This window comes from Candida parapsilosis, contig 005504 (genome assembly GCF_000182765.1).
Source record: "Candida parapsilosis strain CDC317 annotated contig 005504".
Lineage (NCBI taxonomy): Eukaryota > Fungi > Ascomycota > Pichiomycetes > Serinales > Debaryomycetaceae > Lodderomyces > Lodderomyces parapsilosis.
Window position 1 is genome coordinate 1 of NW_023503277.1, and position 12,377 is coordinate 12,377.

The 12,377-nt window shown below is 40.2% G+C and overlaps 4 protein-coding genes across 4 annotated transcripts; 1 reads left to right on the forward strand and 3 right to left on the reverse strand. All coding sequences in view use genetic code 12, as the record gives it.

Annotated features, from left to right (window-relative positions):
• Positions 1-1,757: 1,757 nt before the first annotated feature.
• On the reverse strand, positions 1,758-3,965 carry CPAR2_600010 (uncharacterized protein; the record flags this gene model as incomplete). The annotated part of the gene is made up of 1 exon (XM_036806878.1): positions 1,758-3,965. One exon carries the CDS (start codon positions 3,963-3,965, stop codon positions 1,758-1,760), a length of 2,208 nt encoding a protein of 735 aa, XP_036662773.1.
• A 309-nt stretch (positions 3,966-4,274) lies between these two features.
• CPAR2_600020 (uncharacterized protein) lies at positions 4,275-7,193 on the reverse strand (the record flags this gene model as incomplete). The annotated part of the gene is made up of 1 exon (XM_036807989.1): positions 4,275-7,193. One exon carries the CDS (start codon positions 7,191-7,193, stop codon positions 4,275-4,277), a length of 2,919 nt encoding a protein of 972 aa, XP_036662774.1.
• A 1,149-nt stretch (positions 7,194-8,342) lies between these two features.
• On the forward strand, positions 8,343-10,793 carry CPAR2_600030 (uncharacterized protein; the record flags this gene model as incomplete). The annotated part of the gene is made up of 1 exon (XM_036809100.1): positions 8,343-10,793. The coding sequence occupies one exon, from the start codon at positions 8,343-8,345 to the stop codon at positions 10,791-10,793; it is 2,451 nt and encodes an 816-aa protein (XP_036662775.1).
• A 4-nt stretch (positions 10,794-10,797) lies between these two features.
• NOG2 (putative GTPase) lies at positions 10,798-12,327 on the reverse strand (the record flags this gene model as incomplete). Its single annotated transcript, XM_036810211.1, has 2 exons — positions 10,798-11,463; positions 11,521-12,327. The coding sequence occupies 2 exons, from the start codon at positions 12,325-12,327 to the stop codon at positions 10,798-10,800; spliced, it is 1,473 nt and encodes a 490-aa protein (XP_036662776.1).
• Positions 12,328-12,377: the final 50 nt, after the last annotated feature.

Here is a 12,377-nt window from a genome sequence, read left to right on the forward strand (position 1 = left end):
GTATAATCAACATCCGGACCTCAGTATAATCAACATCCGGACCTCAGTATAATCAACATCCGGACCTCAGTATAATCAACATCCGGACCTCAGTATAATCAACATCCGGACCTCAGTATAATCAACATCCGGACCTCAGTATAATCAACATCCGGACCTCAGTATAATCAACATCCGGACCTCAGTATAATCAACATCCGGACCTCAGTATAATCAACATCCGGACCTCAGTATATTCAACATCCGGACCTCAGTATAATCAACATCCGGACCTCAGTATATTCAACATCCGGACCTCAGTATAATCAACATCCGGACCTCAGTATAATCAACATCCGGACCTCAGTATAATCAACATCCGGACCTCAGTATAATCAACATCCGGACCTCAGTATAATCAACATCCGCATCCAGATCTCAATCAAATTACCCCCACCCCATCTATCTACACCTACACACACTCCTATGAGCTAGTTGGTGTATCCATTGTTATATCTTAGTCATCCAATAACACACCCACTCGTCACCATTCTTCCCATTCATTGTTTGTGCAGTTAGTTTTGAGGTTTTGGGGTATTTCTCACAATTTCCTTACAAAATATAAAAGAACAGACAATCTGTAACTTGTTTTATAGAACATAGATAAGACTGTCAAATGATAGTTACTGTGCCCTCTAGCAAGAAACACACGGTCTCGGTCTCTTTAGGAATCACTCTCTCCGCTCGAATGGTGTACTTATTGAGTCTTGAGAGTCTCATATTCTTCTGTATCGTGAAATATTTGCGACAAAACACGAAACGCGTGTTTAGGATGAAAGAAAAGAAGATCGATACAAGACGGTAGTTTAAGGTATTGTTGTAGTATAGAATGGAGATTACTACAGGCAATGATTATAAGCCTCCGCGTATGAGTCTACATTAGTAAGGTAGACTTACATCTAAGAATAAATTTGTCATTACCATCAGTAACAGTTATTTCAATGAACAGGAAACTTTGGGTACTGAGTGGTCTCGATATATGTCTGTTGGTAGACCACTAATAGGTTGTATTCCAAGTTTCAAAAGTATCAAGTGGATCTGTTTGTCAAACAGTGTCAACTGGATACACACATTGTAGCAAGGCCCTGCAATAAGACCCAATCATTATGATCTGCCTGCAATACAAAATTCCTTAGCATACAATAACGGGCACAAAGTGGTTCTACACAGAATAGAGATTCCGAATCCTAGAATTATATACGGCATCGTTCGATTGTAAGTATATATGAAATATTGATAGGGTTGTACCGTCGCATATGGCTTTTCTATACAATTCGGATACAGCTTTTGTCCAGTCTATCTTGAGCTCTCTTGTTTAGGTTGAACTACAACATTTTCCTAGTTGCTCCTCATTGTGGGGTTATTGATCTATTACCTAGTGATAGACTATTGAATATATGTTTTCATGTTTGTATCCATTACATTGTACTCTTGGACATTCCAAATAGAACTCTTTGCCTTTTAATAGTGGCAACTAACTGGAATCGTTTCAAACTTTTTGAGACAAGAAAGAGGACTGAAAGTGCGATTTGATTTTGTATTGATCATCTGTATAGTAATGTCTAAACAATCAAACCTGATGTTAATGCCCCAATTTTAGCGCCATAGTTATAGCTCAACCATCTGCAACATTTGGCGGTGGACTGTGAATAAAGTATGAGTCACAACATTTCCTCAAAACCAACTCCAAATAGCTTCTCGTCAGATCCTCATGCCCCTTATTTTTCTCCGAGATCGTCAGGAGGAGTATACAATACATTCTCAGCATGAGAAGAATCCTTCGTCAGCCACAAACATCTTGTATTGTTTGGTAGACTCGATAACAAGTCGTTAATACAATCCGCTTTTAGGTAGTTATCGGAAACATCCAACTCGTACAAGCCGTTGTGAAAAGTCTTTTCATTGTGACCTAGAAGGCCCATTGAAATCCATTTTAAACTATTATGGTGCAAGTTTATCAGCTTTAAATTAGTTAGGCCATCTGGGAATGTCAATCGTACTTCCGCCATGCGATTTGAGGAGAAATCCAAAGTCTCAAGTGAGCAGGTATCGAATCTAACGAAACCACATATAATATGACAATCTATGATCAGCAAATGTCGTAGGTTTCTCAACTGACCAAACTGCGTTGGAATCGTCCCCAAATCCATCAACTGTAGCTCGATTTCCTCGAGCGACTGCGGCATATCCATTTGGTGGATATCGATCAAGGATTGGGTAATACATAAATATTTTAGATTTGTGCATGACTTGTAGCAAACACCCGGAAAGTCACAAAACTCCAAATGAACGCTAGCCAAGTTAGGTCCAAGATTGATACTGTCAAAAGAATAACAATGGTGCAAGTTCAAATGTTGTATACTATTTGGTAAAGTACGACAATTCCAATCCATTTCTTGTTGACCTCCTACGTATAGCGTATCAATATTGTGTATGTTGTGGTGCATGATCTTATCGAAATCAAGACAATCAATGGGGTTTCTCAGGATGTTGAGCTTCTTTAAAGTTGGGGGTAATTGCATCCCATTTATTTCATCTATCTGGTTGAAGCTCAAATCAATACTGACCAAGGATCTCGGAAATGGGAAACCTCCAACCGATTTAATTCTATTGCCAGACAAATCCAACACTTCAAGTGAGTAGGGGAAACTGAAGTTGCTGATGCCCGTCAATCCAGTATTTCTCAATTTGAGACACTTTAAACGTTCAAGCCTAGCGAAATCGACAATCTCTTCTGACCAAAAACCATCACTGAAACTCAAATCCAAACACTCTAGGCCAAGAGGAGTACGCATCAAAAGCCCACAAAAATCTATACGTTCCCCTCCCGTCATTAGTAACTTCTTTAACGTGGGAGCAATTTGAAAAGATTCTTGCAACAATTCATTGTCATAGTCATAAATCCGAAGCAGATCTGAAGGATATATTTCCAACTGTAACAAATAACCATCGTCTATATCCAATGCTTCCAATTTTGGTTGCTTCTCCTTTGCAGCTTTGTTAAGCAGATCAACAAAGCTCAGTCCAAAATCACCTACATATCTCACCTTTTTTGTATCTGCGCTGATCAAATGCTGAACGGCATTCTGCATCTTTTCAGGAAAGTCATCATAAACCCATACAGACAACTCAACTAATGACGGGAAATATGGACTATACAATATAGAAGGTAATCCGAATGGAGTATACTTGTCATCAACACACTCTAAGCTTTTCAAAGTTGATGGCAACGTAACAATGTAGTTCTCCCCCGCATTCTTGGCTAGAAAGCGAAGTTTTCTTAGTTTCTGACAGCTCAAAAATGACCCTTTAAAGTCACAACCCTCTAAAGTTAAAGTTTCCGCATTACTGAAAAAGCTCAACTCCACCTTACCCTTGATCATCGGTTTATATGAATCTGCAATTACGGAAAAGCCAACCAATCTATCTCTCAAATGAGTTGCGAACCCAAGCAACTCCGTGATATCAACAAATACAAGGCGAGAGCTTTTAAAGTCCAAACACAAATGGAGTGTGACAATAGTGCTTGACTTTAGCGTGGGGAGCATGTCTCGAAGCTCAATTAGATCACTTGCATGCTCAATTTTTGAATTGAAAATCATTTCCACATTGATACACTCATCCACACAATAGCAATCAAATACCCGAAACTGCTCCAGGCTCATGAAGTCCGTCTCGTGAGTCTCATTTGAGTTGTCCCAATCATCCACTTTGTCTGGTTTTATGACTCGGTTGTCATACTCAAATTTCGCTTTGTTTGATATGATTCTATTGATGGCTTGCTTTAGGTTTCTGTTTTGATTCAAGAATGACCGATCTGAAAGAAGTGGTGTAAGGTTTTCAGCACCTGTCCATGATATGATGATTAGCAATATATCATGAGGATACAAGTCTAGTATTGTCGCATTGTTGTTGCTTCTGATCATAACTTAACACAAAACAACGGTGCGTTGTAGTGTTGTAGACAATGCAAGCATATGGGCCGCAGTTGCGCTGACGGTGGATGTGAAGAATGATAGTAATTTGAACTGGGTGGTAATTGTTGAGAAATAGTTATACAAAATATTTCGTCAACTTCGTTTGTGCGGCTCAACATCTACAGAATTACCAATCTAAACTCTAATGTATTAAAAACAATAAAAAACAAACATATATCGTGGTAGGAAAACCCTCATGGGTGCGAAGGGACTTGAACCCTTAAAAACCTCCACTAAACAAGTAACAAAAACAATATTCTAAACCAAGGTGTTATCCTTGCTGAAGGACGCATACTTCTCAAACACATCACCGGTATCTGACTCGGTTCCTTTGCGAGACTGAGCTCGGAAGTATATCCTCTTGCACTTCTTCCAAACTTCAGCCCCAATCAAAAACGCCACAGTGAATGCAATGGCAACTCCCCATTCGTAACCAATAGGTCCATGCAAAAACACCTTGTCATTAATGACTGGGATATACACCAACGGAAACACAGTTCCAAATCCAAAAATAATCGACCAGAAAAGGAATTGGTTATCCCATAAATCAATAGCAGTTTGTTTCCACCATGGGTTTTCAGAATCTGGTCTCATGTAAAACAAAGAATTCCTCAAATGGATACATTCCCAAGCAAGAATTAATGCACACCATGTGAAAGCAGCAAATGCTCCTGATCTACTCTGAAACACCAACTTACACTGATCACCAGATCCAGTATTACAATCGGAGCCCAACTCACCGTCACCTTTTCCATACAAGATGACCAAAAAGCAGGACAAACAACAAGCAGCCATCCAAACACCATAAACAAACATGTCAATAATTACCTCCCAGGTAAAGATGGTGTTACTAGGTGGCAAGTCCAAGATATCAGATTGTGCCTTTTCTTGACCCAATCCCATGGCTGGGAAACATGAGGTGACAACGATAATCCACAACACTTCAACGGGTGCAAGTGGGAAAACTGAAAATCCATCGTTATCCATAAACACTAAACCGACCATCAAGTAAACTGCTTGAGCAACGTTCTCAGCCAACAATTGCAACACAAACTTTTGGATATTCAATGACATTCTTCTTCCCTCTTCAATGGCGTTCAAAATTGATGCAAAATTATCATCAGTGAGAATGATATCGGAAGCATCCTTGGCAACGTCTGAACCGTTCATACCCATAGCAATACCAACATCAGCTTTTTTCAAGGATGGGGAATCATTGACTCCGTCACCAGTCATTGCGACAAACCTCTTGCGTCTATGTAATGCGTCAATCATACGCACCTTTGTTTGTGGTGCACAACGAGCGATAACAAGTGGCAATACAGGTAAGTTATCAATCTCGTCATCGGACAAAGCATCAAACTCATTAGCTGTCATGACCATTACCTTGACGACATCTTCTGAGTAGTGGTATAAATTGCGAGGCAAGATACCAACTTCTTGGGCAATGGCTTTAGCAGTACCTGGATGATCACCAGTAAGCATATGAACATTGATACCTGCTCTGTGACACAATTTGACAGATCCAGCAGTTTCTTCTCTTGGGGGATCATAGATACCAATAAGTCCCTGGAAAGTCAAGTTGGATTCAACCTTTTCACGATCATCACATTCACCATCAATGGATCTAGTAGCAAAAGCCAAAACCCTCAATCCTTGTGATGATAATGCTGCCATGTTTTCCTCAATGGTTGCCTTCTCGACGTCAGTCAACTTTTTCAACTCTTGTGAATCGTCAGTGCCTTCTCCATACCACGTGGTACACAACTGCAAAACTCTCTCAACAGCACCTTTAGTGTAAACTCTGGTCTCACCTGATTTGTCCCTGTAGATGGCAGACATTCTCTTGATCGATGAATCAAATGGAAACTCAGCGATATGCTCGTACCCATCAACAAGTGACTCTCTTGCATAATTCAACCTAGTAGTAAACACCTGAATGGCAATCTCAGTAGCATCTCCATGAGCTTTCCACACCAATTCACCCAGCTCTTCATCTTTGCTTTGATTCACAGTTGCTATGTTAGCTAAAGTAGCAGTCATTAACCAATCATGCATGCTCTGCGGCATCGGATCGGGATAAGGTTTCTTAAAGTCGATCTCCTCATCCGTTTGTTTGACGTAAAGTGGCGAGTACGGGGCATACCTCACATCTCCTTCAGTTGGATTGTACGGCTCGTTTGAATTTTGCACTTCCAAAGTACCAACATTTGGCAACCAAACCTTCTTGGCAATCATCTTACCTTGTGTCAAAGTACCAGTCTTATCGGAACATATATCGTTGATTCCACCCAAAGCCTCTAACGAATCCAACTTTCTCACAATAACATGCTTGGTCACCATCACTTGAGCTCCAATTGCCATCGTAATCGTCAACACAACAATCAACGACGATGGAATCATCGACAATGCAACACAAATGGCGTAGATAGCCACATTCCTGGTGACATCCATCTTTTGCGATCCCATCACTACAATAGCAAACACAACAGCTACCCAGAAAAGGAAAATTGCCAACCATGAAAGCTTCTTTTGCAAAGGTGTTCCCACAGTGATTCCAAGAACATTTCCAACAATATCGTAAATAGTTCCGGCACATGCACGGCTATAATCTCTCTTTCTAGGTTTACCATTTGACTTGTCCACTCTACGGATCAATCCAGTATCGCCTCTCAATGATTGCGCAATTTGACCGATCTCAGTATTCAAACCAGTTGCATAAACAATACCAGACCCTCTTCCCTTGGAAACAACCGATGACGAGTAAACCAAGTTCAATCGATCACCAACAGGCACCGGCACCGAATAGTCGTCATACACAACGGTGTGATCCTTTTGCACTGGCAATGATTCACCCGTCAACAACGCTTCATCAGTTTCCAAATTCATTGAATCAAACAATCTCAAATCAGCGGGAATGGTATCACCAACTTTAACATGAACAACGTCTCCAGGAACAACTTCCTCCGCCGCAACAGTGGCATCATTGCCATCTCTAGTAACTCTAGCAGTTGGCGAAGACAAAGTACGCAACGAACCCATTGTTTTCTCAGCTTTAACCTCTTGGACAAAACCCACGACAATATTGATACCAACAACAAAACCGATAACGCCACCAGAAATCCAATCTCTAATAGCAAGAGCAATAATCATACTGATAAACAACACCAAAATCATGGCATTGAACACTTGATGGGCCAATATCTTAGTGTAAGAGATAGACTCTTCCTTTCCCAAGTTATTTGCCCCATATTTACCAAGCCTTGCTTTTGCTTCTCCAGCTGATAAGCCATTGACACTATCGGTGTGAAATTCACTTACCACTTGTTCAATGGGCACCCTATATTGTTCTTGACCGCCTTGAACTTCATTTTCTTTACCAAATGTCTGTTCATGGTTGTTGCTCTGTTTCTCAAACTCTTGGGACTTTATTTTCAATAAATTACAATTGCAGCTTCACTCGGATAACGGTTAAAGCTGTAAGGGGAGGGGGCAAAAAAGGCGTTTTAGTCTTTTTGCTAGTTCAAAGCAGTTAGAAGTGATTCAAAAGAAAGGTAAAAGGGGAAAAAAAAAAAATAAAATTCTGCCCTTCAAGGTGCTTATATAATATTATTGCAACTAGGAAGCGTTCAAAGCTTCCGTACATGGAAAAAAATTTTCTTTTTGCTTTTCGCAATATTTTCTTGGCGTAGACGGGTAAATCTAATTTTAAAGTCAACGGCTAAAACAGTTAAATTGAATCCCACGTGGTATCTGGTGACGACGAGGAGTGGGTAGATACCACGAAGGTGAGATAGGTTGGCCGCAAAAGTAGCTAAGTTAAAATTAAACTGGTATTGCGTTCCCAACTCACAGTGAAAGTCGTAAAGATAGATTAACAATATTGCTGCAAACTGTAGTATTTACAAAGTCTTGATAAATAATTCGTTCCATTGCGACAAGGCTGAGTATGACGTACATTTTGAGTAAAATGTATAGTTTGCGTCTTATCGAAGCACTACCCTTGACTTGGCTGGCTATTGGATTATTGTTAGCGTACATACAAACCAAACGCTGATTGTGTTGTTGAGCCACTATCTTTGTCTTCACACCAATGGTTTGTATCTCACTCAACACCCAGCTACCACCTTTGCTACTAAATTGCATATCCAACTCTTTTTGTCATCTTGCAGCGACCCTTTTGGCTACTGTACGGCAATCGTATCTCACACTCTTTGTGTAAAAATTTCAAAGCCGCACCAAGTGCATCATTGAAAATTTCAATCACATATATACGAAATCACCTAGCAAGTTTAACTTTACCACACCACTATTTCCCACCAGCAAATGGATCCCCTAGAAAACCACTTCCTCAAGAAGTTTCTCCTTGAAAGGCAATTGCAGAAGGAGTTGAAGTTGATGTGGGAGAATATGCGAGCGGTTGATGACCCTGAGAAGCTCCCGTTGCTCTCATTCTTTTTTCATGAATACATCTCCACATTCCCCTTTATCACCAACAATACTGAACAACAACAGCAACAGTTTTGGCAGGATGTATTTCAGTTTGTGGAAAACTTCAATTCAAAGAATTTTAGCACTTCAAATGAGAGAAACGGACTGACAAAGAGAAGTCAAGCTAATAGGAAGCTACTTGGTGGATTGTTGGTATTTTACAACTCCGTCTTGATTACAGGCAATGAGATGGCGTACCTCACTGAACCCCATTTGAAAGCCTCAGATACTGCAAAGTTGGATAAGTTTGACTTTCAAAAGAAAAAGAACATAACAGTTGTAGGAATGGATCAGTATGATCGAATGAAGTTTGTCAATGGATTATACATCAACATTGTTGCGTTGAGAAGAGTTGAAGGTGAACAGTCTTGGTTTTTTACAGCAAGTCACCATTATGATTTTATTATCCAAGTGGTGAGAAGGGAGGATTCCACAACTAGTTTCATTTGCAAGAGCCATCACCAACTAGGCCAATTAGAACACGACTTGAAAAAGGAACTACCTGGTGTCATGCTGACGTTGCAGACGAAACTACCACACAAGCCAAAAGATAATGAAAACAAGATTGAGACAAATAGAATGGCCACGAGAAGCTGGCTCCGACAATTGGCAGAAAAGATGGAGGTGGCTGAGTCACCGGTATTTGAAGAATTTCTTTCCACTGATATCACTAAGCTAACTCACGAGGATGAAGCAGACTACAAGCATAGAATAAACCACGAAATGGATATTTTGAAAACTCAAATCGAATTTCACGACCAAACTGCAAAAGTGATGCAGGACTTGACGCACAACTTTGAACATTTTAAGCAATCAATTACCACACAGGATGACGCTGTAATGAGTTTATTCAAAGAAATTGGGTCTCTCAAGAGCATTAAGGCAGCCTCACCACTTTTGAAGACATTCAACGATTGGTGCAAACTTCAACTTGCTGCCATCGTCTATCAAACATTTCTTGGCCAGGATGACTCATATGCGATATTGAAAAAGACAAAAAAATTTCACCGGTTGTTCCCGTATAGCTTAATCTATGCTATCCTACGATTCACAAACCCAATGAAGATGGTGTCGCGAATTATTGATTTGCTATTTGTAAACATTCCTCGATTACCCACTTGGAACAGACAATTGGCGGAAGACTCGAAAAACACAGGTGCTAGAAACTTGTTTTCCTTGATTCTTATCATGTTGTTGAATGAGGATTTGAATGGATTCGGAAAAGAATTATACACATTGAAAGAGAAACTAACTGGGTATGAGCTTTACATGGAGAGGATTGACAAGTATGTGAATTTACCAAACGAGGAGATGGAAAAGATTAGACAAGAACCAGGGGAAAACTTGGTGCTTACAACATTGTCTACAAGCTTGATTTCTCCGCCTGCTGATGTCAGGTTAAATGCCATTGTGGCATCTTTCAAAGGGGAAGAGGACACAACACTATACCTCAACTTGAGACAATATTGGCTCCTTCAAATACGCACCCGCGATAAGCTCCTATTTAAAGAGCTTTGGAGGCAGCCAGAGCTCATAAATTTGATCAAGAGCACAGTGGACTATTTCTACACCCCATTGATTAAAGTGTTTGCCAAAGCAAAGGTTCACATTGCATTTTCTGCTCTTGAAGGTTTGAACAACGGTATGTTAAAAACACTATCATCGATCCAGCGCAGTGATCATCTCAACTCTACTGAGATCTACCAACGAATTAAAACGGTGCTTGACAATCACGAAGAAGTGATTTGGAACTTCATTCGTGATGTTTACGTCAACGACGATGAAAAGATATTCTACAAACTAATTCTTTGGATCGAAAGGTTTCTTAATTTAGTAAGGTTAAAATTTGAAAATCAACAAGCGGTTATGCTAGATATTGAAATTGAAAATGTCACCCCGTTGTTGAAACAACAATTGCATGCTAAAATCAACGCTACATTGGCTAAACGAAAACTATTCAAGGATTACCTAGAAGCAAAGAATTCACAACGAGACGAACTAGAAAAAGATTGGGAAAAGATGAATGAGGGTTTGCTTGGAGATACAACTGCTGATGACTTTGGGGTGAAGAGTGAGGACATACAAGATATAAACAATGTCGCTCTAGAAGAAAACATTTTAGAATCCAATCAGACAAATCTTGAAAAAGAGTTGCTAGCACGGTTAAATGCAATTGACATCAACTCTGACACATCTGAGTTGGACAAGATAGATATCAGTCAAGAGGTGAAAACAACGCTACAAAGAATTAGAAGTAGCGGTAGGTGTCTAAATAACAACAAGTAAATTATCAATCCTCAGCTTTCCTCTTTTTATACCCGGCTTTCTTATCCTCACCAGTACGAACTTCTTCATCCTGTGGCGGTTCTAAAAACCAAGGAAGTTTACCACGAATAAAATCTTCGATAATCTTTCTGGCCACAGAACTTTCATCTGCCTCACCACCTTTCAATAAACGACCACTTTTCACTGCAAGTGTTTCCAACAAGTTTTCTCCACATTCTGATTCCTTGAGTCCATAGGTTCTGGCAATGTACTTTTTAGGAACAATCTTTAAAACCTCTGACAAGTACTGTTCTGGGGCCTTGACTTTTTCAACTCTAACTACACCACGTAGCAAAAGATCGGCATCGGAGTCACCTGATTCTGACGGTACGACTCCTGGAGAATCAATGATATTTATCGATGAAGTGACCTTGACATATTGCCATACTTTCGTTGCACCCGGGATTGGAGCTACAATGCATGCCTTTTTCCCGACAATGGTGTTGATTATAGAACTCTTTCCAGTATTTGGGAACCCAATGACACCAACATTGATTGATTTTCTGTCCTTATGCAAGGTTGCAAATTGCCGAAGTAGCGAGATCAATGATCCCTTCCCAAAACTGTTTTTTATCGATGCATGAAATGCAATCGTTGGGTATGAACTAGACAAGTGCTTCATCCAGGCGGCCTAAAAAAGATGTTAGTAAGTTGCTGAAAGGCGATTTCTCTTTTCTGATATACATACTGCAACCCATGTGGGTACCAAATCCGTCTTGTTAACCACAAATACAAGATGTTTATGCGGACATTCTTGTTTGATATATTTCTCAATTCTTTCACATCTGGTGCCCAAGGGGTTCCTAGCATCTAAAACTTGCAAAATGACATCACTTGAGTCAATAACTTTATACAACTCATTCCAGATTCTTTTACTCTGTCCTTTGTGAAAGATGGCTTCCTTTGCCTCCTGGGTAAAGTCATCTTTATCCAAAATCGAGTCTCCCATTAATCCCATGGTCTGATCAAGTTCAATCTTCTCCTCATAAGTAGTTGAATCATTCTCTGCCGCGGTCATTAAATCTTCCAACGACGATGCTGCAATTCTTGGCTTTTTACGTTGCTGCTTTGGCCCAAATGTAGATGCAAATGACTCAGTCTCAACAATCTTGGCAGTAGGGCTCTCCGTTTTGTCTTGATCAAGTAAAGACATGGGAAGCTTATTTCTCTTCAAGAGCACCTGATATGAATCGTCTTTCTTATCCCCCATAGCCTCTCTAAAATGCGATAATGCATCCTGCGCTATAACCCTAGTATTCCCAAACCATTTCCTATTGGGGTCAACCCTTGCGGTAGGAACATCGGTGCTCTGAAGATCGGCTGCTTTGATAATGTCTCCCTTGGCATTACGAACTGCTCTTCCTTGCTTGTACATACTAAGTTTCTTGACCTTTTTGGCATCGCGGTAAAAGTTCTCACCTTTGACACGAAGATTACCGTCCTTGGTATCATTCTGTCTGATTCTCCTTTGTTTTTCCTTCTTTTGAGTCCCCATTGCTGATGTAGAATAGGTTGGTCTAGGCTACAGAAAAAATTATCGCGATG